Here is a 25,572-nt window from a genome sequence, read left to right as displayed (position 1 = left end):
GCACAGGAAAACCCTGTGTTTTATCAGCAAAAATCATTCAAGGAAAGAATACAAAAGGCAAGACTAATGCTTTAAAGATTAAAAATTTTAAAGATTCTACAATAGACTGAGAAGAAGGTATACCAGAAGAGAGGCTTAAACAGCTGGCTTTTTCATTCATAACTGCTATTTTCTGAAAATCTACTAAAAGTCCACTTTCAGTAACTGAAACAATACAAACTGGGTACTTCCTATAAGTGTACCTGGTTGATTCCCAGAATACGTCTCATTAGGAAGCACTATACTGAATGATAGTGTGAGAGGAAAATCACGTACAACAGTCTGTAAACAACCAGAAGTTATGAAACTTCCTCAGTCTTAACTTTAAAAATCTGAGGTCACTCAAGAAAATCATTTTCTGAAATTAAACCAGAGAATTCTGCTAATGTGCTTTCATCAGAATGTTAGCATTTTCATCTTCATACGTAAAACACTGGAAAAAAACTGAACTGTAACAAAGCTAAACTAGTAGTTGCTTTTGATTGTTACTAACAACCTAGCATGGAATCAATACAATTAAAATGGATAGAAAGGTTTGCATATTGTGGCAAACACCATGAACTGGGTATACTCAAAAGCCATTCCTATCTCCCTTCTCTCTTGCCTTTCTCTCCTGGAGAGGCCAGAAAGAAAAAAAGTACTTGATTTCAAATACCTGCAATTAGGGACAGACATAAGACATGGTTCTGGCCAGGGAGGGCTATCTTTTCCAAATAAAAAGTAAAGTTTTGTTATGAGAAAGCCCCTTGGCCTCTTTCTCTTTTTTCTTCCATGAATGTGGAAGAAAGGACCAGAGATATTATAGTCCCTTTAACCAAAAGACAACAATAATGAACACAAAGGTCTACCCGGCAGATCACGTAGAGATAAAGGGAGTCAGGGTCCCTGAGCCACCTTATCAGGGCTGGACTGCACACCTCTGGACTTCTTATTGCATAAAATACATACAAGTTAACAGATTAAGCTACTGTAGTAGGGTTTTCTACTAGTGCAGCTGAATGCACTTGCAGTAGATATGAATACAAAATTCTGAGTAAAAATCAAATTGAGTTATGAAGAAAATCCTCAGTGACCCCTCAAATATTCTAAAAAGGACCTCTATGATAATTTTGTTTTCTTTACCTGAAGACAAATACTATACAACCAACACACACACATACCAAAAAAAAAGGAGGGGAGGGAGATGATGTTTGATGGTAGTGAAAATATTTCAGTGCCAAACAAAAATGAGATAAGGCTGGAGGAGAAGGGCATGAGTATGATACCAAACAATTATGGTGTAATATTTCCTATTTGTCAATTTCAACAGTCAGCGAGTCCATTTCTTGGGCAGAGGATTCTAATAGTTTTTAAGTCTGAATCTTCAAACTTGGGAAGCCTTCCTCCAGGTTACCAGCAAGAGTCTTATCAACTTCACGGAGGATTTTGAGAAAGTCTTCCACCTGTGAGTTAAACAAAAGAAATCAAATAAAAATAAATACAGGAAAAGATACCTTTTAAAAAGATACTGACTACTGTCTATAAAAACGCTCTACCTATGTCTTCTAAACAGTCCAGTGGAAAAGAAATGTTAACAGATCAGATGATAAGAACAGTACTTCCTGGATAGTCCTCTGAAACACCAAGGCAATGCCTAGCCCTTATCATTTTGTTTCCTTTTACTCATCTTTGGTTGTGCTGGGACTTCGTTGCTGTGTGGGGCTTTCTCCAGCTGCGGTGAGCAGGGGTCTCTCACTGCAGTGGCTTCTCTTGTTGTGGAGCATGTTGGCTCTTTGCGCGCAGGCTCGGCAGCTGCGGCATGTGGCTCTAGGGCGTTCAGGCTCAGCAGTTACGGCTCACGGGCTCTAGAGGACAGGCTCCGTGGCTGCAGCACATGGCTCAGTTGCTCTGAGGCATATGGAATCTTCCCAGACTAGGGTTCGAACCCATGTCCCCTGCATTGTCAGGTGGATTCTTATCCAACTGGTCCACAAGGGAAGTCCCCTCGTTTATTTTTAAACTAATATTTCTCCTCCTACTGATTGCCCTTGAGGGTCCATTACCAGAGTTATATTATCATCCTCCTTTCTGACCCACTCCCTCACTCCCACATTCCACATTCCTTTTTTCTAAAAAACAATTATTTTGAAATTGCCTCTAATGGTAGCAAATCCAATGTAATTTGAATATGCAGATGACACCACCCGTAGGGCAGAAAGTGAAGAGGAACTAAAAAGCCTCTTGATGAAAGTCAAAGTGGAGAGTGAAAAACTTGGCTTAAAGCTCAACATTCAGAAAACAAAGATCATGGCATCCGGTCCCATCACTTCATGGGAAATAGATGGGGAAACAGTGGAAACAGTGTCAGACTTTATTTTTCTGGGCTCCAAAATCACTGCAGATTGTGACTGCAGCCATGAAATTAGAAGACGCTTACTCCTTGGAAGGAAAGTTATGACCAACCTAGATAGCATACTGAAAAGCAGAGACATTACTTTGCCAACAAAGGTCCATCTAGTCAAGGCTATGGTTTTTCCAGTGGTCATGTATGGATGTGAGAGTTGGACTGTGAAGAAGGCTGAGGGCCGAAGAATTGATGCTTTTGAACTGTGGTGTTGGAGAAGACTCTTGAGAGTCCCTTGGACTGCAAGGAGATCCAACCAGTCCATTCTGAAGGAGATCAGCCCTGGGATTTCTTTGGAAGGAATGATGCTGAAGCTGAAACTCCAGTACTTTGGCCACCTCATGCGAAGGGTTGACTCATTGGAAAAGACTCTGATGCTGGGAGGGATTGGGGGCAAGAGGAGAAGGGGACGACAGAGGATGAGATGGCTGGATGGCATCACTGACTCGATGGACGTGAGTCTGAGTGAACTCCGGGAGTTGGTGATGGACAGGGAGGCCCGGCGTGCTGTGATTCATGGGGTCGCAAAGAGTCAGACATGACTGAGCGACTGATCTGATCTGATAAAAACCTATTGACTATACCTAAGAATCTTATTTTTAATTAGTATATATGCTACAACAGAAAAGGATACTATAAATTCAGTGTTGATTCCTTTGTTACTCAGGCTAGTGCCATGAATTATCCAGCAGTCATCTATCTGACAAAGGCACTGAGTCATGTGTAGTATATGCACTACCTTTTTTCACAAAGGCCTCAGAGATCAAGTGCTTATTACTTAAAACATTTTACAGAGTAATCCCCTGAAACTCGGCCACCTATACATTTACTTATACTCACCACAGGGCTATAGAAAGGAAGAAGATTTTCAAATGCACAGGAACACTTCTGTTTGCTTAACTGGCCCTCCTTTAGTCCCTGAGTTATAGTCTCCTAAAACAAATAAACAAAAAGATCTGTTATCAAAAAACCGAAAATTTCTAAAGCCACATGTGGCGAATAAACACAAGTCAGTTTATCCAGTTCCCCACTGATCCTATAGGCATTTCAAATGTTCCAAACTGAACCCGCCATCATCCCTCCTGGTCTAACCCAAACATGTGCTCCACTGAAGGCACCACCACCCACCAGGCCTGCTGCACAAACCAAAAATGTAGGGGAGCGCCAAGACGTCCTCCTCTGCGGCCAGTCCCTCCAGCTAAGGGTTTAGTTCTACTCTACTAAATCTCTCCCATCTCACCCCTGCTCTCCATCCACTCTTCCACTGTCTAAGCTCTCACTCTTTCTCCTTGAAGATTACCAGCCACAAGAGCCTGTTGGTTGGTCTCCTGTCTTGCAGCTTCAACTCATTCTAATCCTCTACTACTTCTGGAGTAACCTTTCTAAACAGGTCATATCACTTGATGCTTAAAAAAAAAAACTCTAGTAGTTCCCCAGTTTCCTCAAGATTAAGTCCAAATTCCATTAAGTATGGCATATCAGAATTTTCAAGACATATCCCTGGTTTATTCTCAGCCCACTTTCTTCCTATATTCTTATCACATAAAAATTAAGTAACACCTACATCCCTCCCTCCAAAAAAACAAAAACAACAACAAACAATGGGAAAAATACTTGTAACAAATATGCAAAAGATATAGAATTACCCAAGGAGTTCATACAAAAATCAAGATGGATAAGTTTATAAAGCAGGAAACACAAATAATATACAAATATATGGAAAGATATTCAATCTCACTAATAATAAAAAATTATTAAGGCTATGGTTTTTCCAGTGGTCATGTATGGATGTGAGAGTTGGACTGTGAAGAAAGCTGAGCGCCGAAGAATTGATGCTTTTGAACTGTGGTGTTGGAGAAGACTCTTGAGAGTCCCTTGGACTGCAAGGAGATCCAACCAGTCCATTCTGAAGGAGATCAGCCCTGGGATTTCTTTGGAAGGAATGATGCTGAAGCTGAAACTCCAGTACTTTGGCCACCTCATGCGAAGGGTTGACTCATTGGAAAAGACTCTGACGCTGGGAGGGATTGGGGCCAGGAGGAAGAGGGGATGACAGAGGATGAGATGGCTGGATGACATTACTGACTCGACGGACGTGAGTTTGAGTGAACTCCGGGAGATGGTGATGGACAGGGAGGCCTGGCGTGCTGCTATTCATGGGGTGGCAAAAGAGTCAGACACGACTGAGCGACTGAACTGAACTGAGAAAGAATATGCTCAAAGAAAGAATATGCTAACAATCCTGTACATATTCAGGAAGAATACTTCTTAAGACAAGTTCACAGTAAATTTTGAAAACCGATTTTTTGGCAAATTGAGTATTAAACAAACTGGTTCTCAGTGAAAAGTTTTTCAGTGTATTGATGTGGAGTCAGGAAAAGTGCTTATAATGTTAAGTGAAAAGAACGGCCTCCAAAAATTGTATACCTGGTGAGAAGTATATGAAAAGCACATAAATAAATATACCAATTTACATCAGCTGTTAGTTTGAGTATAAACTTAAAAGTTTTTTCTTTCTCTATTTCCCCAAATTAATGTAAAATTAAAAAATAAAAACACTAACAATAAAATTTGAGAGCAGAAAGCAATCCATACTTTCTTTTCCTGAAGAAAGCATTTTATACTTTTCTCCTACCTTTGTTAACACTTGGAAAATATTAGAAAGAAATTCACATGAAATATCCTTCAAGATTTTCAAGTGGAAATCCTCTTGCGTTAAATCAGACTTTTTAGTTTCTTCTGTGTTAGACTCCACTGAGTTCTCTGGTTTCTTCTGACAATGTTCCATATTTTGTAAGACACGAATCAGGCTGTCTATTAGAGGAAGATCCACTGTACAAACAAATCAAGGGGCAAGGAATCAGCCAGTTAAATTTGGTTACCATTCAGTCATTCCTGCACACGTACTGAACACCTACGAATACCAGACACCACGGTATTTTAGGTACTGTAGATATGGCGGGAAACAAGATTGTCAAGGCCTCAGACACCAAGAGGTTTACGTTTTTATACTCTCAAATAAGCAAATGAATAAAACAGAATGAAAAAGAAACCCAAAATGATGAAAAAGAACAGATATCAAAAAATATAATTCAGGAACTGCCTCCCCCCCACATTTAAGTTTGTAGTTTGAAAATACCAGGGAAATGGATAAAAAATAGTCAACATGGAGATATATGCTTTAAGTTATTAGACTTTTAAGGATTTTTTTAAAAATGGGGGGCATTATAATTGTATTTTGAGACAGTTATAAAGGAAATGGATAAAAAATAGTCAACGTGGAGATATGTGCTTTAAGTTATTAGATTTTAAGGATTTTTTTTGTAATGAGGGGCATTATAACTGTATTTTGAGAGTTATAAAGTTATTAACCTTACTAAATCTCAGATATACTCACAAAACAAAGTTAATAAATCATATACTGAAGTATTTCAATATAAATGTACATAATGAAAAATGACAATATGCAGATCAAACATAACTATCAACACATTTAAATGGTTTAACTCATTTACTGAGAAGAAATCAACACATCTAAAGCAAAGTATTCAGAAAGGTTGAAAAAAATAATATAGACAAAGGTATTAGAGGCAAATGCAAACAAACAAAAGGAAAACAGGGGATATGAACTTTATATCTGATTTAAAAGGATCTAAGCAAAAAAAAAAAGTATTATGGGAAACAAAGATGGGCAATTTATAATGAATGTCTATATACTGAACAATATGCCATCAACATTCATTAAACTACAAATGATGAAAAGAAAAGGACAAACATATTGGCAGTAAAAGATATTAATTTTCCCTCTTTTCATAGCAAATCAAGTGAAAAGAAGTAACTAAGGTTTATGGAAGACCTAATAAGCATAACAGCTGACAACTCCAACATTTACAGTCCAGCTCAGGCCTTTCTTCTCCACTCCAGACTCAAGACTGTCAGCTCAACTGCTCCAGCTGGACATGGAGTCGACATCTCAACCTTACCAGGTTTAAAAACCAGTCTTTTCTACCTTGCTGCTGCTGCTGCTAAGTCAGTCACTTCAGTGGTGCCTGACGCTGTGAGACCCCATAGACGGCAGCCCACCAGGCTCCCCCGACCCTGGGATTCTCCAGGCAAGAACACTGGAGTGGGCTGCCATTTCCTTCTCCAATGCATGAAAGTGAAAAGTGAAAGTGAAGTCGCTCAGTCGTGTCCGACCCTCAGCGACCCTATGGACTGCAGCCTTCCAGGCTCCTCCGTCCATGGGATTTTCCAGGCAAGAGTACTGGAGTGGGGTGCCATGTCTACCTTAGTAAATGGCAATTTTTTTACACAAAAATGCCAGACAGAGCTTGACTTTTCTCATGCTTCTCATTCTACGAGTTGGCAAATCTTGTTGGCACTATTTAAAAATGATCAGAATCTGACTATTTTTCCCCACCACCTCCCCATTACCACCTCAATCAAGTTATATCATCTCTTGCCTCAAGTTCACAGCAGCCTCCTAACTAGTCTCCCTTTTGCCCCCACAGAAAGCCTGTTAAAGTCTGCTCACGTCTGTCCATTCTCTGCTTAAAACTCCCACAGTTCCCTAACTCATTCAGAGCAAAAGGCAAAATCAGGCCCTCCCCACCCAACCCCCATTATCTCTCTGGCCCCAGGTGCTATTTCTCTTTCTCACGTGGTCATCACCCCAAGCATATACAGCTTCACTGCTCTTCTTCAAATATACCAGGCATACTTCTAATTTGGGGCTTTTACACTTGCTGTTGTCTGGAATGCTTTCTGCCCAAGTATTCACATGACTCACTTCATTACCTCTCTCACATTTGTACTTAATGTCATCTCCTCAGTCACATAACTTATCCATAAATGCAAAAAAGACACTTGAAAAAGAACAAAGCTACTGGAGGTGATGGAATTCCAGTTGAGCTCTTTCAAATCCTGAAAGATGATGCTGTCAAAGTGCTGCACTCAATATGCCAGCAAATCTGGAAAACTCACCAGTGGCCACAGGACTGGAAAAGGTCAGTTTTCATTCCAATCCCAAAGAAAGGCAATGCCAAAGAATGCTCGAACTACCACACAATTGCACTCATCTCACACACTAATAAAGTAATGCTCAAAATTCTCCAAGCTAGGCTTCAGCAACATGTGAACCATGAACTTCCAGATGTTCAAGCTGGTTTTAGAAAAGGCAGAGGAACCAGAAATCAAATTGCCAACATCCGCTGGATCATGGAAAAAGGAAGAGAGTTCCACAAAAACATCTATTTCTGCTTTATTGACTATGCCAAAGCCTTTGACTTTGTGGATCACAATCAACTGTGGAAAATTCTGAAAGAGATGGGAATATCAGACCGCCTGACCTGCCTCTTGAGAAATCGGTATGCAGGTCAGGAAGCAACAGTTAGAACTGGACATGGAACAATAGACTGGTTCCAAATAGGAAAAGGAGTATGTCAAGGCTGTATATTGTCACCCTGCTTATTGAACTTATATGCAGAGTACATCATGAGAAACGCTGGACTGGAAGAAGCACAAGCTGGAATCAAGATTGCCGGGAGAAATATCAATAACCTCAGATATGCAGATGACACCACCCTTATGGCAGAAAGTGAAGAGGAACTAAAAAGCCTCTTGATGAAAGTCAAAGTGGAGAGTGAAAAACTTGGCTTAAAGCTCAACATTCAGAAAACGAAGATCATGGCATCTGGTCCCATCACTTCATGGGAAATAGATGGGGAAACAGTGTCAGACTTTATTTTTCTGGGCTCCAAAATCACTGCAGATGGTGAATGCAGCCATGAAATTAAAAGACGCTTACTCCTTGGAAGGAAGGTTATGACCAACCTAGATAGCATATTCAAAAGCAGAGACATTACTTTGGCAACAAAGGTCCGTCTAGTTAAGGCTATGGTTTTTCCTGTGGTCATGTATGGATGTGAGAGATGGACAGTGAAGAAAGCTGAGCGCCAAAGAATTGATGCTTTTGAACTGTGGTGTTGGAGAAGACTCTTGAGAGTCCGTTGGACTGCAAGGAGATCCAACCAGTCCATCCTAAAGGAGATCAGTCCTGGGTGTTCATTGGAAGGACTGATGTTGAAGCTGAAACTCCAATACTTTGGCAACCTCATGTGAAGAGTTGACTCATTGGAAAAGACCCTAATGATGGGAAGGATTGGGGGCAGGAGGAGAAGGGGACGACAGAGGATGAGATGGCTGGATGGCATCACCGACTCGATGGACATGGGTTTGGGTAGACTCCGGGAGTTGGTGATGGACAGGGAGGGCTGGTGGCTGCAATTCATGGGGTCACAAAGAGTCGGACACAACTGAGTGACTGAACTGAACTGAACCGAACTGAATAAAATAGAAATGGATTAGTATCTCCTCAAATGGTACAACATAAATAGCTTAAGCCTAAAACAGCATCATGATTAATGAAGCTCTAGAATCATGGCGGATTAAAGTGAGGAAAAAGGTAAAGATCACCATTATTACATAACCCCAGAGGTACAAGGCAATCCATTAAATAATAAAGAGGCAGAAAAGTGAAAAAACATATCTAGGTTAAACTAAAAGGAGTGTCAGATAAAGTCCAAAATTACCACTGGAACAACCACTGAAAACAGTAAGAGAATTCAGCAAGAGAAGGAAATGGCAACGCACTCCAGTATTCTTGCCTGAGAAATCCCAAGAACAGAGAAGCCTGGCGGGCTACAGTCCATGAGTTCGCAAACAGCTGACATGACTTAGTGACTAAGCAACAGACGCAAAATTAATACACAGAAACCCAACACACACATACACACAGAAGTCGCTCAGTCGTGTCCGACTCTTTGCGACCCCATGGATTGTAGCCCACCAGGCTCCTCGGTCCGTGGGATTTTCCAGGCATGAATACTGGAGTGGGTTGCTGTTTCCTTCTCCAAGAAACCCAGCAGTCCTCATATTTTCCAACAGTAATCAGTGGAAGATACCACAGACAATAGCAACACACAAAATATTCACGAATAAACCTAATAAGAAATATGAAGATCTGTATGAAAAAAATCATAAAACATTACTGAGAGACATAAGACTTAAACAAATGGAAAAGCACATGTTCTCAGATAGTCTATAAATTTAACATCTCAATCAAAAAAGTCAAGAAGACGTTTGGTTTTGTTTTGTTTGGAACTTGTCAATCTAATTCAGTGTTTAAAAAAAAGAATAATAGTCAAAAACATACTGAAATATTAGAATGAAGGAGGACTAGCCCTACTAGGTATCAAAACATAAAGTCTTAATAATTAAAACAGTATTGCTATGGATACATGAATAGAGCAACAGAAATGAATCAAGTACATATGGCAATATAAAACGCAGGAACAGTGAACTTTCAAATCCCTGTGGGTAAACTGGTCTATTCACTCAGCAATGCTGAGGCAGCTGGGCAGCCATCTGGAAAAAACGTGAAACCACATCTCACATGTAACAGCAGAATAATTCTAGATGGGTCATGGATTTAATTGTATTAGTCATAAAAAATTATTCTGTGAAAGACCATGTGTTTGCAGAGGAAAATATTCATTTTTACTTCTCAATGAAAAAAGCTGCCTAAAAAACAAGAAAAAAAAAGTATGGATGTGAGTGTATAGTAGTTATCTCTGAATGGTCAGATTACAAGCACTAGATTTCCTTTTATAAATTTAAATTTTTTTTGTACTGAGCATGTGGTATTTTTTTATTCAAGGGAATAAAAGCACCAAAAAAATGGAAGAAAGGAATAAAAGGAACAACAAACACATCTGATGAACCAGAATTTAACTTAGTGAGCTAAAATTATACTTGCCTTTTCCTATCTTTAGGTACTCTTGTTCAGTCTGTGAAGCATAGATGGCAGACAACACTGAGAAAACAGAGGCCAGCACTGTTTTCTGTTCCTGCAGTATTATGGGCGGATCATCAGACTGGCAGAATTCGTGGCACACCAGGTCAAAAAGTAAATTCCAAGTGTCTTTCCCAGTATCTGGACACTGTACTTGATAAAGATGATGAAGAAAGTAACAATTAAAAAACAGAAAACAATTAAACGAATACCTATTGTGCTCCCCCATTCAACATCTTACCAATTGCTTGAATTCCATCGTCTACTGTGGTGAGCAGCTGTAAGATATGCATGTAAACATCAAGCCCTTCTGGATTTTCAGAGCTAAATACAAAAAGCAAAAGCATTAAATCAACTCTCAGTCTGTGGAATTGTGACCACTCATTTATTCAGTAAATATTTATCATGGTACTAGGCACTGCCCTACATGCTAAGGATAAAAAAGGGAACAGGACAAAGTCCTTACATTCTAATGGAGGAAACAGTCAAAAAACAAATATTATGTACTACAATCAACACACACTGGGCAAGAAGTAAAAATTCAATTTGACCTTGGCCCATGAAAGTAACAATGCAGAAACCTACCAGGTGACAGATACTTCACCATGCTGGTTTACTTGAATCATCAGACAAAAAGTGACTGAGACTTCTACAGAATGAACTGTAAGGCCCACTGCACCCAGCACTGACAATAACGATGTTCTTAAAACTTCATAGGATCATCTTACCAGCCGAGCTGAGAACACTAAAACCTGGTAAGTATAATTTTTGTGATAGACAGTCTGGATTCCTAAACTCACAGGCTTAGTTCTTCAACCACACAATTAAGTGAAAAGATAGTGACAACTAAAAGATGGTTCATAAGTACCTACAGCTTGCAGGCACTATGTTAGAGGCTGGGAAAACAGATACATACACGACACCCTTACCTTCACGAAATTTACTGTCTAAAAGCAAAGACGATAATTACAGGGATAATAAATAACAGTAAAGTGATATGAATGTAACACTAGAAGATATCCAAGTAGCAGACTTAATTTAGTTTGGAGAGTCAGGGAATGTATCCTAAGAGAAACAGTTTGCCCTGAAAGGGGCAAAGAAATGTTGGAGGCAGAGACAACATGGTGTGCAATGGCTTGGAGTCACAATGGCTTGGTTCAGTTGAAGGAAATTTCCTATAGCTGAAACAGAGGACAGGAATAAGGATGGAGAAGCACTGTATAGGGCCTTTTAAGCCAGAAAAATCTGGACCTCATTCAAAGGAAGGCAACTGAAGAGTCTGAAGCATCAAAGTGAGATGATTAGTGTATGTTCTAAAAAGACAGCTCTATAGTCTCGGCCTGGAAAAGTGAGCCTTGAGGCTGGGAACTCAGGTTAAGAGAATGGTGCAGCTGTCCAGCTGTGCAACTGTCCATTGTAGCCTGGCAGGGGCACAAAGTTCCAGAAAAGTCAGGCAAAGACACTTCCCTGGTGGTCCAGTAGTTAAGAATTTGCCTTGCAATGTGGAAGATGCAGGTTCAATCCCCAGGCGGTTCAATGCCCACATGCCAAGGGGCAACTAAGCCTGGTGCACCGCAACGAGTGAGTCTGTGTGGCGCAAACAAAGATCCTGCATGCCACAACTAAGGCCTGCTGAAGCCAAATAAATAAGTGTTTTTAAAAAGTTAGGAACAAGGCTTGGAGGTTGACTGGCCATGGGAAAGGGGTGGGAGAGGGAAGTGTCAGTAATGGCTTCCACATTTCTCCCACATTATCCAAATGGAATAATGATTACCTCATTTATTGAGATTGAGAATACTGAAGAAGCAGGTCTGGGGGGAAATGATGAGTTTTATGCTCACCTGGATAAAGGACATAAAATTTAAAGGTTTTATTGTCGATTATTTGGAATTCCCTGGCAGTCCAGTTGTTAAAACTCTGCACTGTCACTGCTGAAGGCCCAGGTTCAATTCCTGGTCAGGGAACTAAGATCCTACAAGCCACAGGGAGTAGCCAAAAAAAAAGTAGGGCATAAAGCATTAACAGTGAGTTGACCAGCAGGCAGATCAATTTATAAATTAATTTTCTAATGACTAGCAAAAAACAGTTTCAGTGATCTACAAGATCTAGTAATCACTCTTAGGAAGATACCAGAGCCCAAAAGGCAGTCACTTATCCGAGACTGGCACATACATGGAAGGAGCAAGAAAACAAATGATACCTGACACTAAATGAAGAAGGTGTCACATGGCCAGTAAAAAATAAAGCACAAAGAAAATCTTTTCCATTTGATATAAAATTATACAAAACTGCAGAAGATTTTACCCTACTTCTAAGTAATATTATGGAGAAGGCAATGGCAACCCACTCCAGTACTCTTGCCTGGAAAATCCCATGGACAGAGGAGCCTGGAAGGCTGCAGTCCATGGGGTCGCTAAGAGTCAGACAGGACTGAGTGACTTCACTTTCACTTTTCACTTTCATGCATTGGAGAAGGAAATGGCAACCCACTCCAGTGTTCTTGCCTGGAAAATCCCATGGACAGAGGAGCCTGGAAGGCTGCAGTCCATGGGGTCGCTAAGAGTCAGACAGGACTGAGTGACTTCACTTTCACTTTTCACTTTCATGCATTGGAGAAGGAAATGGCAACCCACTCCAGTGTTCTTGCCTGGAGAATCCCAGGGACAGGGGAGCCTGGTGGGCTGCTGTCTATGGGGTCGCACAGAGTCGGACACGACTGAAGCGACTTAGCAGCAAGTAATATTAGTATCAGAACAGGTATTTTGCAACCATTATGATTCTTGCAAAGAGCAAATACACTGTCACCAATATTAGTAGTGAATCAAACCTGTCAAAGATCAGCTATGTGCTACTCATCCCGCCGAAAGGAAACTAAGAAGACATATGTAAGGATGCTTCTAGCAACGGGGTTTTCCCAGAACATTTTGCACAGAAGAGCTCACCTACCGCACTTGTTTGGCAGCTTCAAGAACACACGGCACAATTCGAAACACTGGCTGTTGTTCAGAATCTTCCTGGGGTTGGTCCAGAGCCTGAACAGCCCCACTTTTAATCCATTCCAACATTAGCTTCTCATCCAAATCAAACAGCTTGTCCACAACCTCCCCAACCTTTACCAGCAAGTCAACTGCAGAGAATAAAAGCAACATTGAAATAAGAAACAAAATTTTTAAACCAGTAAGTCTAATCAAAATTCCTAAAACTATGTCAAGAAAGCTAAATCCTATCAAAGCATTACTTATTCCAAGCGCAATCTGTTTACTACCTTCGTTTAAATTTGCTTGTGTTCCTTCATTTTCAAGTGGGAGATTTATCAGTATCTTGAGAGCTTAAGAAGAAAGTTTATATCTTGAACTGAAATAGTTTCTCACCTAACACTTAGTTTTTAAGTGACCTCTAGAAATAGTTATGTGGTTTCCTAAAAATTAAATATAATTTTAAAGATTTTTTTTCTAGATTACATGGTGACTTACCATTTGTTGAACTTGACATGATAAAGCAAATACTATCATAAATAGCTGGATTTTCTCGAATTCTTTCAACCCAGACACTGGCCACTTCTGTCTGGGAAAGGCAAGTAAGCAACAACCTACGTGAAAAATGTAAGCTTAATAGCTATCTTTCAAAACAGTAAAGAAAATTCAAGAGGGAAAGGGCAACTCTATTCTCCTGGGTCCCCTTATGGGTAAGTATAGAGAATCTATAAAAACAAGAAAGCATACCTGCTTGTTTCCAGCAGAGTAGGAGGGTCTGAATCATACAAACAGTGCAGCAATACCTGGCTACAAAAACAAAAAATGGTAACCCAAAATGCCTCACTTCTCTCATTTCAAATATCACAACAGAATGTTTAACTTTTTAAATGTTTTAAATGTGAAAATATGGCTTACAAACATAAAAACCAGGAAGACACAAATCTACACTTGGGCAACAAGTATAAAGCAAGACATAGAACAGAGCTGCATCTCTGTAGCCACTCTGTGTCTCTTACGAATCACAGTTCTCCTTCCCACCTAGAAATGACTACTATCCTGACTTTTCCAGCAATCATTTTCCTGGTTTACCCTATAGTTCATTTATATATTTTGGTTTTGAACTTTATATGAAAGAAATGATATTGTATGTACTCTTTTGCATCTGAGCTCTTCTGCCCAACACCATCTCTTTACAATCTACCCATCTTGTTCCTGTAGCTGCAGATTCACTGCTGTGGAGCATTTCATTGAATGAATATAAAACAATTTGTTTTTCCAGCCTACTACTGATGAACATTTGGGTTGATTCCAATTTGGGGCTATTTCAAGCAATAGTCATAATACTTCTTGTATGAGTATCCTGATTTGTGTGTGCAATTTCTCTTACCATATACCTATAAGCGGCATCACTGGGTCACAGTGCATCTTCTAATTTGACTAAGTAATGCCCAAGTGTCCCAAAGTGGCTGAGGAAATGTACATCTCATCAGCAATGTACACTGTTCCATATTAAGATAAATATTTAATAAATTTATAAAACTTGTCAATATTACTCATTCAGATTTTTACTAGGTATCAGTTCAGTTCAGTTCAGTCGGTCAGTCATGTCCGACTCTTTGTGACCCCATGAATCACAGCACACCAGGCCTCCCTGTCCATCACCAACTCCTGGAGTTCACCCAAACTCATGTCCATCGAGTCGGTGCTGCCATCCAGCCATCTCATCCTCTGTCATCCCCTTCTCCTTCTGCCCCCAATCCCTCCCAGCATCAGAGTCTTTTCCAATGAGTCAACCCTTCACATGAGGTGGCCAAAGTATTAGGAGTTTCAGCCTCAGCATCATTCCTTCCAAAGAACACCCAGGGCTGATCTCCTTCAGAATGGACTGGTTGGATCTCCTTGCAGTCCAAGGGACTCTCAAGAGTCTTCTCCAACACCACAGTTCAAAAGCATCAATTCTTCGGCGCTCAGCTTTCTTCACAGTCCAACTCTCACATCCATACATGACCACTGGAAAAACCATAGCCTTGACTAGACGGACCTTTGTTGGCAAAGTAATGTCTCTGCTTTTCAGTATGCTATCTAGGTTGGTCATAACTTTCCTTCCAAGGAGTAAGTGTCTTTTAATTTCATGGCTGCAGTCACCTTAGAATCCTTCAATTTGGAATAATTCCTCAGTCTGTCCTTGACTTTCAGGACCTTGTAGTTCAAAAGCATCAATTCTTCAGCGCTCAGCTTTCTTCACAGTTCAACTCTCACATCCATACATGACCACTGGAAAAACCATAGCCTTGACTAGACGGACCTTTGTTGGCAAAATAATAGGTATCACTAGACACCAAACATAATCCTGAATCGTTTATTCCATGAATGATTACAAGTTATGGAAGAATAAATACCTTAAACTAGGATCTTAAAGTCCTTCCACACCTAGAAGAGGTAATAACCTCTATTTTGGAGGCCCCAGGTACTTGAATCCTGTGATAAGCCCTACAGCTCTTCCTGAAAATAACCTAGAACAGTTTTCTTAACCTACTGTAGGCACATATTTCTTTAAGATTCTGATTAACAGAATTAGAAGAGACCTATCCTCTAAGCAGAAGTATGAGAGCCTTTGAATCACAGGGGCAACCCTGTATCCTCTAGTCTGTTGGCAAGCCATTTCACCCACCATCTAAGTCAAAATTCTCGGGGTGACTATGGTCAACAAGTCTTGCTGTTTTAGACTCCAGCTCTGCACCTCTGGATTCCCTGAGCCTGAACTGTTCTGGACTCTGGTCAGGTGCTCCATCGCCAAGCTCTGCCCCACTGGTTCTTATCCCATGTGGGTGACTATTCGGGCCGCTTTGCAACCAATGCTGCAGACAGACTTAAACTCTGCATCGTGTCCACAAGTAGCATGGAAGCCCTCAGATACCATCGTCCACACAGAGTGCAGTCCTGGAGCAGCTCACCAGGACAAAGGGGGTGCTGCATTCCACGCTTCCCTCTCTCTTATGTATGAGGGTGTCCTTGGGATATGCAATATGGATCTATCTTTTAAAAACGTACTTATTATGTAGTAAAACTTACCCAAGATTTTTATCACTGCTGATGGACACACATATCTCCTGGAAACAGGCCATATTACCTAATATTCCCACACAGATTTCCTGCCAAATCAAATTTCACATGTCACAATGGCTCTAAGGTGAAAGACATATATACAAAAATAACAACTTGAAAAAAAAAGAACTTTCACTGAGCCAAGTTTGGGGAGAGAAAAAGGGAAGCAGCACAGGGGAGCATACTGCCTGTACCTAATTTGACAACTGTCCAGTAGTATTTGAGAGAAGATGAAAAACACATGAAAAAGAAAGATCAAAGGCAGGCAGGAGTTCGTGGAAGAAGAAATCTTACGGATGAACTGAGTCATAATTGATTGATAGGATTTGAGTGTACAAACAAGACAGACATTCAAATGAGAGGGAAAGCGTCAGCCAAGGCAGGAAGGAACAATGCAAGAGAGTGAACAAAGGCTAACAGAAAGCTGCCTGTATTAGCACACAGCTACTGGGTCAGACAAAAAGTCCGTTCAGGTTTTTCCACGACATCGTACACAAACAAACTTTTTGGCCAACCCAGTATTAGTAGCACATGGTGGGAGGAGAGTGTGAGATAAATCCAGCAGATAGAAAGGATCAGGATTAAGTGCCCTAAATGTCATGTTGAAGAGTTTAGACTTAATCTGAGTTATCTGAAGTCATGAAGGTCCTCAAGAAAGTGGTCAACATACTGTAATATTTTAGGAAAATTATTTTGGCAGCAAAATGTGTAACACATGATAGTGAAAAATTTTTTAAAGAAGCTAACTTGACTAGTAACAGCTAATACTTATTTAGCACTTACTATTCCCAGGCACTACCCTAAGCACTTTCCATGTACCATTTCATATAATAATTTATGAGGTATGTACCATCATTATCCCCATTTTTCAGATGAGGAAATCAAAACACAGAGAAGTTAAACAGCTTGCCCAAGATCTCCTACTAGAAAACAACAAAATTCCGGAGGCTAAGCATTTAACCACTATCTCACACTGCATCTCTGAAATCAAGGTGAAGGAAGATGAGGGTGGCAATGCCAGGTATAGAAATGGATCAAGTGGAGAAAGACTCAAGTGAAACCCGAATAATATGATGGGAGGAAAGAGAAGCAACTGAACATAACTCGTAGGTTTCAAGTTGTTTTATTTCTCTAGTAGGACAGATTGGTTCCATTGACAAAAACAATTAGAAAAGAAAGCACAGGAAAGAACACAATGAATTCAGTTAGGATAGTGCTTCCAAACTTGCTAGAAAATAAAAATCACTCAGGGAATGTACTGAAAATACCAATTTCCATGTCCCATCTCAGATCTATTGAATCAGAATCCCCAGAGTAGGGTGTGGGAAGTTGTTTATCAAGCACATCATGTGATTTTGAAAACTGGATAAGTGCAACAAGCACTGAGTTTGAACATACACAATTCTGGACTGGAAAATGCAGCATGCAAGCAGACAGTGCTTGATAAAAGGTCAGAGACAGAACACCAGAAATCAGAAGGGAGGCATCCCACAAACACAGATTTGCCACTTAAAGAAAGGTGTCGAGTAGATGAACTCACCAAGTAAGTGAATAAAAAGAGGACAAAGGATCTGATGTACACCTTAAAAGAAGCATGTAGGAAGAAATTAAAAAGGCAAAACAAGTAACAGAGAAGTGACTGGAGAGGTCAGAGACCAGGAGAGTGGGGTGGCACCAAAGTTAAATGAGTAAAGAGCTTCAATAAAATGTGGGTGGTCAAATGTAGGGAAAGCGGTAAACAAAACAGGGGCAGAAGAGCAGCACACACCTTGCCCTTAAAAACTAGAGGTAACTGAACTTCCAACCAAACACCCAGTTTTCCAGCCTCAGCTACTCACTGGAATAACCAGGGGGGACTTTAAAAGCTGTCTGGAGCCTCACATTTGGTGAGACTGTTTGATCTGGGAATGGCCTGACCTGCAATTTGTAAGAAGCTTCCTAGGACAAAGCTTCTCAAAATTTGGGCCCTCGTCCTGGTCACAACCTGCCTAACATTACTTGGAAACTTGTCAGAACTCTTTAATCCTACCCAAAACTACTGGATCAGACCCCGGGGGTGGACCCAATAATCACTGATTCTGGGACACGCTGCAGTTGGGAAGCAAACATTTTAGGTGATTCTAACATGTGTCAAAGGCTGAGAATCACTGCCATGAACATGCTATGGTTCAGAGACATATATAATTAATAACAGGACTAACTCCTAAAAGAAGCAATTCTTATTTTCTTAAAATAAAATAAGCTTATTTTCTTTAAGTACTAAGTACCTAAATTTGAAAAAGCTAGGAGAAAGTTATGCAACTGTCAAATCTTTATATTAATATAACAACCTAAGGAAAAAGTGGTTCATTGCTTCAAGAGGTCCTAACTCAGGTGGTGCATTATATGAAATAAAATTTTAAGCCAACATTCAATTTGTAAAAATATACTATAGAATTCTCCACTTCCTTCATAATTTCAAAGAAAGAGAGACGATACAGTACAGCAGTTACTTGGAAGTCAGGCAGGTTAGGCTCAAATCCCAGCTCCATTCTTTCTTAGTTGTATAACCCCAGACCAACTTCTTAACCTGAGACTTGGTTCTTTTATTTACAAAGAAGAGATAAATGCTTACCTCACAGATAGTAAAATGAAAATACTCAGTAAATAGCAGTCATTCATAATTATAATTACTTAATATTTACGAATCAGCCACAACATACACAGCACAGGGCAACCTAAATGGCACTAAAGCACAGAAGACAGTGAGAAGTACAGAACTGTTTTGGTGCGTTTACTATCATCACTGGTCACTGAGAGATTACTTATTGGGGAAGTCTTAGAAGAAAAGTACCACCTTGGAAAACAGATGTGAATATTGAGAGGAGATGGAAGGCACACAGAGGGAGGCCCGGAGAAGGTGATGATCACAGTAAGCTCCTGAGGTGAGGAGCAGACAGGCCATGCTAAATCAGAAGATGACCTGGAGGGCAGATTTTATGCAAGAAATAAAATCAGATTCAAATTATGGAAAGTACTGAGCTATGGCTGTGTTTAGAATTAAGGTTTTTTTAAGCAACGGAGGATTTTATGACTTAAAAAAAAAGGCAATAAACTGAGAAGCGGGTAGTCCAGGCATTGGTCCCTGTTCTGCCACATATAAGCAGCATAATGATAGCTATGACTATCTATAGTGTCTACAGCTGTTAAATCTATGTATTGATCTCCCTGGTCCAGACCAAATCTAAAATTCTATGACTGTAATAATTGTAAATAGCACATTACTTGGTACCTGATAATGTTCAATAAACATATGCAGAGTGATAAACATCTGCAGACTGATCTGTAGCCACTTCAGAACAGTAAAGTGAGAAAAATGAAAGACTAGCCAGCACTCTTAGGCCACTGCTCCAAAGAGGCAGCTTTAGAAAGGTACATACTTACTCTTAATCGAGGACATTTGGATTTGGCCAGTACTCCCATAAATATGTCAGGAGCATTAAATTCTTGGAGAAACAAAGCCACATCCTGAAAATAAAAGTGATTATTAACTTGGATGCTGAATATTCCTCCTTAAATCCAATAGCTTAGGCAACCTTTAAAAAAGTGAATTTCATATGCACTTCTTTTCAGGCACAAGGTAAAAAATGCATAAGGCTAGGAATTGTGTCCACAGACAAAAGTAACATTAGAGCAGTGTGGTATACGGTCTCAAGGCAATGGAACAATTCCACAGGCAAATCTGAAGTGACTGTGATATTCCAGAGGACCGTCCTCCTTTCTCTGCCTTGGATGCAGTTATTTTAGTGATCTTTCTACCCACCAGGAATTCTCATTAATTCATTCAAACACATTGCTGATTCCAGGTATCATGCTAGAACATGGGAGAAGGGGGAAAAAAGTAAGTCATGATTTTTTTCTTCTAAGAACTTAACACCTTACAGAGAAAAGAGATAAAAGCTCCTATTGGGTCATGCCCAAAATGAGAACTTTTGTTTTCAAAATCCTCAACAGAAAAAATTCTTATCACAGCGTAATTGCAACAGCTTCACATGTTCAGCCGAGTCTCCCAGGGCCTAAAGGGACACATCACACAGGTGAATGAACTGGGGGTGGACATGTGGCCCAACCTCACTAGAAATGTGAACCCCAAAACTAAATCAATTAGCTGTGGAGATTTTCATTGTAAAATACTGAAATAAAATTAAGCTTCTGGCTGCCTATTGCCTTGGATATTCACCAAACCTATGGCGTGTATTCGCAATAGTTTAACTTAGAACACATGCTAAGTGGCTCAAATGAAAAATGCCCTTCAAAGCACCCTCAAAGAGAAAGGCAGTAATCCTTCAAAGCAGCTGAAACTGTGGTAACCTGCATGACTGCTGGCTAGGAGAGAAATACTATACTTATTCAGAGATCATGGTCAGACAGAACAATATTTTCAAGGATATACTACAAGCTGAAAGTCATAGCACCAGATGCTCTCCACCCTAAGTGATCAAGCTGTCTGTCAAGTGGGCATCTCTCTGCAGCATGCAGGGATTTACTTATTTAATGACAGTTAATGACTCCTAGAGTAGCACAAGGTAGCCCAATATCAATGCCAATAATAGTAATAGCAGTGAACATTTATTGAACAAGCAGTAAATTCCACTGAAGTGGTTTGCACACTATCTCATGTAATTCTGAAAACAACCTTAAGAAGTAGTTACAATCATTACACTAATAAGCAAACTCAGGTTTTAAAAGGTTAAGTAACCTGCCCAAGGTTATACAAAAAGTAGGAGAAGAGAGTCAGAATTTGAAATCTGATCAAGCCCATGCTCTTAGCCAGCATGCCATCCTAACTCTAACTCTTAGGTATTCATCCACTCATTCGGTCCTCATAAAATATTTACTGAAAAACTCAAATAATAGGCACTGTTTTGAACTCTGGAGACATACTAGGGATAAGGTCTCAGTCCCATCTAGTTTTCCTTCTAGAGGGATAAACAAATAATAAACATACAAACAACTAATCTATTAATACATAAATTCTAAGTACTATAAAGAAGATAACAAGATGGTATGTGCTAGAAACCAAGGTAAGGGGGCCTACTCTAGATATATCAGAGACAGTATCTCTGAAGAAGTGATGTTAAGCTTTTAAGACAAGGAACTTAAATCCATCAGAAGAAACAGGCTCAAAACAATCACTGAATAACAAGAATGAACAGGTTCCACGAGAGCAGAGGAGAGGAATCCTGCCTGGAGTGTCTGGGGAGACATCATAGGAGAGGTGACATCTGAGCTGGGCCATGAAAGATGGGGAAGATTTTGTGGGGTGGAGGACATTCCGTGCCGGGAGCTGCATGAGCAGAGCATGAGCGCATGAGAATGCAGGAAGCGCCTGGAAGCCTCTGGCCCTGCTCAAACACCGAGTCGCAGGGGATAAGGCTGGGATGAGCTTCACTGGAAGGACTCTATGCCAGAGAATCAGTAAGCAGCTCTGTTCTCCAGAGGCGCTTCAAGAACCACCACAAGAGGACAAAGGGAAGACCAAGAGCATGACCCTCCCTCCACCCATGATCTCAAACAGTAGCTCTATTTCACCTTTTTATATCTGAGGTTTTCACACTAATATTTCACTTGAAAATGAGTTTTATTTCTTTAAAAAAATGTTTTCAAACCAAAGCTTCTTAACAATTGGAGGACAAACAGAGAAGACTTGAACAATACTCTCAACCAACCTGATCAAACTGACATTTACAGGACACTCCACCCAGCAACAGGAGTATACACATTCTTTTTAAGAGAACATGGAACATTTACCAAGACAGATCAAATACTGGGCCATAAAATGAGTCTCAATACATTTAACAGAAGTCAGAGTGTTCACTAACCACAGTAATAGAAAGATATCTGAAAAATCCCCAAATATTTGAAACCTAAACAATGTACTGCTAACTCATTAACCAAAAAAAATTAAGGAAAATTAGAAAGTATTAATTGAACTAAATGCAGTGAAACACAACATATCAGAAGCTGTCCAACAGTTCTGAAGCAATATTTAGAGGAATAGTTATAGTGTTAAATGCCTATATTAAAAAAGAATGATCTCAAATCAACAACCTCAGCTTCGTCCTTAAGAAATTATACAAAGAACAGCATATTAAACCAGAGTAAGCAGAAGAAAGGAAATAATAAAAGATCAAAGTGGAAATCAATGAAGCAGAAAATAGTAAAGCAACAAAGAAAAATCTGTGAGGATTAAGGAACCATCACCACAGATACTAAAAGAATAACAACATACAACTACACCAATAAATTCAATAACTTGGATGAAGTGGATTAACTTCCTGAAGAACACAAACTACCAAAGCAACCAGAACAGCCCTGTATCTATGAAAGAAACTGAATTTTCAGTCTTCCCACAACATACTAACAACCACTAAATGGTGAGTTTTATGGTAATGATTTGTATCTCAATAAAACTCATTTTTTTAAAAAAAAGTAACATATATATATACCAAACAAAAAACAAAATTTTCCCACAAAGAAAACTCCAATATCAGATGGCTTCACTGGTGAATTTCACCAAATATTTAAGGAAGCATCAACAGTAATTGTACACAAACTCTTCCTGAAATGCGAAGAGGAAAAACTTCCCATCTCATTCTGTGAGGACAGCATTACCTTGGTACCAAATCAGACAATGAAAAGAAACGAATCTCTCTCATAAATATACATGAAATTTCTAAACTACATTTTAGTAACTTGAAAATCAATCAATGTAGTTCATATTCACAAACCAAAAATAAAAACCACATGACCAACTCAACAGATTTAGTGAAAGCATGACAAAATCCAGAGACTTAAGGACTGAACCATTCACCATCTCCTTACTCAACAGTCTTTTCGGTTTCATTTCCAATCCCATACCTCATCCATGGACATATCCCATACTCTGCAAATTTCATTCTCCATTTCTTCATCAAGCTCCATCTGCTGCTCCTCGTCATCCGAGCTGGATTTGGCATTTTCAGGGCTAACCATCTTCAGAAACACAAAGGAAGGAGATGAATAAAGGCTGTCGATAGCACTCCTCCAGTAATATTATCCCATAATCGTTTAGAAGTCACAAAGATTAGTATCCTCAAAGTATCTTCTTCTGCAAGAAGCTTATTTAAAAAAATTAGTACCTGGAGCACCTTGGGGAAATACTGCTGCTAGGCACTGGGGTAGAAATATAAAGGTAAGTAAGACTTAACCACTTACTTCCAAGTAGTTTAGGATCCAGTGGGGAAAAGACATAAACTGATAATCACAACAGAAAAGGTAAGTGATTCAACTGAATTGTGGACAGAGTCATGAAAACAAAACGATGGATCAGTGACCTATGTCTGGAAGAAGTTTTCCCAAACTTCTCTTAGGAGGGGATACTGAAGCTAAATCTGAGGGGAAATCGGAGTTTGTCATCCTGAAGAAGAGGAGACAGAGAAAAGTACAAGAGTTCAGAGTTAAGAAAAGGCCTAGCATGTGTGGGGAATGATAAGCAGTTTAGCGTGCCATGGGCAGATAAATCTGGAAAAGCTGCAAAGAGCCCTGGCTTTCAGTCTAAGAAATACGAGTTTTCCACTGTAGGCAACGCTAACTATGAGGAACTCCCATGGACATTTTTTTTTTTTTTTTTTAGATTATTCGGGCAGCTGTGCAGAAGATGGACTAGGGAGGACAGTGATTGAAAGTAGAGGGAAAAGTTAGGGAAACATGAGAAGAACGTTCTCATTTATTGAGGTTCCTATAAGGCAAACTACGGTAAGCATTCTCTGGCTATCATAATCTTATTCAATCTACACAATAACTCTATAAACAATAATACAAATACTACCCCACTTTATAGAAACTAGGAAAGAAGTCGGTTACGTGACTTGCCCAAAGTCACGGAGGGCAAACCGCGCTTTTGACATCAGAGCTGCACGAAGCCCAAATAACCATTTATTCTACTACAGCTTAAGTTCTCGAAACATAAATTACGACCTGGGCTTCAGAAACGACAGCGGCAATGGGAGCAAAAACCCACTGCATCACATGCATTGCATATAAGCAATGCATTTTCATGGTCACATATATTTGGAAATTTTGTAAAAATAAAACATTCTAACCAAAAGCATTCCAGCATCCCTGCCGTTACACTTTCCCTTGTATTGAGGGGCACAAAGAGTGGCGCCCGGCAGTTTTGGGGTCCGCGGGTAGACAGCCTGGAGGCCAGGGGTGAGGCCGGAGGGGTCGTCGAAGGGACGGCGGCTCCCGGGGCAGGAGGGGGCTGCCAGAGGCGGGGCGGCCACCTGGGGAGAGTAGGGGGAGCCCACGCGAGGCGCGCGTTTCCGCACCTGGATGAGCCCGCTGAGGACGCCGAAGAGCCAGTGCTTGCTGTAGACCGTGCTACCTATGCAGTCCCCCCCGGCCGCGGCCTCCTCGTCCTCGTCCCGACTCGGCGGCGGTGGCGACGGGTTGCGGTCCATGATTCGGCCGCCTCTGGCGCGCGGGAGCTCCTCCGGAAGCCGCGGGAGGAGGCGAGAGACTACCAGGCGCCAGAAGGCCCAGCGCAGCTCCCGCCACAGCGCCCCCTGCTGCCCGGAGCCCTGCCGGCCTGACTACCCGCCCAATGCATATGCCCACTGGGATGGGGAGCCCAAATGTCTTGGTCTTACCCCAGCGCTCTACCCAGGACCCCAGCGCTGTTATATTCATAATTGTTATTTGTCACCCTCCCTGGACCACATATTCCATCTCTCCAGGAGCTCTTAGCCTGATTGGAATGGCCAGGGTGTGGGGGCAGGGAACAGGACGATGTATCCGCTACAGACGTGAAACTATCGGACCTCTGACCCTTGGGCATAGTTGCCATTCTTAAAAACATCGCTATTCTCCCAGGTGTGTTCGGAATCCTGGGAAAGACGAAAGTCACCAGTAAGAATGTCAGTATTACAACTCAGTTCAGTTCAGTCGGTCAGTCGTGTCCGACCGTTTGCAACCCCATGGACAGCAGCACACCAGGCTTCCTTGTCCATCACCAACTCCCGGAGTTTACCCAAAGTCATGTCCATTGAATCGGTGATGCCATTGAGTCGGTGATGTATTTTCAGCTCCTGCTGCTATTTAGTCTGTTGGTACTAAACCTCAGACCCCATGCTCCCCCACACCCCACAGCAAATATTTTAGAACACCCCTTTAAGGAAATTAAATTTACAGATGAT

The 25,572-nt window shown here is 40.6% G+C and overlaps 1 protein-coding gene across 1 annotated transcript; it reads right to left on the bottom strand.

Annotated features, from left to right (window-relative positions):
* Positions 1-1,208: 1,208 nt before the first annotated feature.
* Positions 1,209-24,837, bottom strand: SAAL1 (serum amyloid A like 1). The gene is made up of 12 exons (NM_001205561.1): positions 24,706-24,837; positions 23,255-23,368; positions 19,778-19,861; positions 16,322-16,401; positions 13,997-14,056; positions 13,748-13,863; positions 13,221-13,401; positions 10,516-10,598; positions 10,239-10,427; positions 5,058-5,254; positions 3,263-3,355; positions 1,209-1,481 (listed from the first exon to the last, which is right to left on the bottom strand). The coding sequence occupies exons 1-12, from the start codon at positions 24,835-24,837 to the stop codon at positions 1,389-1,391; spliced, it is 1,422 nt and encodes a 473-aa protein (NP_001192490.1). The 3' UTR covers positions 1,209-1,388.
* Between the last annotated feature and the right edge of the window lie 735 nt (positions 24,838-25,572).

This window comes from Bos taurus, chromosome 15 (assembly GCF_002263795.3).
Source record: "Bos taurus isolate L1 Dominette 01449 registration number 42190680 breed Hereford chromosome 15, ARS-UCD2.0, whole genome shotgun sequence".
Classification (NCBI taxonomy): Eukaryota; Metazoa; Chordata; class Mammalia; order Artiodactyla; family Bovidae; genus Bos; species Bos taurus.
Note: the sequence above shows the minus strand (reverse complement) of the source record. Positions and strands in the feature narration are given on the sequence as shown.

Coding starts and splice junctions, on each gene's coding strand:
- SAAL1 (NM_001205561.1), bottom strand. CDS start 24,837: ATGGACCGCAACCCGTCGCCACCGCCGCCGAGTCGGGACGAGGACGAG. Junction 16,402..19,777: donor CCAAATGTCCTCGATTAAGA/GTAAGTATGTAC, acceptor TTGATTTGGCAG/GAAATCTGTGTGGGAATATT. Junction 1,482..3,262: donor TTCCTTTCTATAGCCCTGTG/GTGAGTATAAGT, acceptor TTTAACTCACAG/GTGGAAGACTTTCTCAAAAT.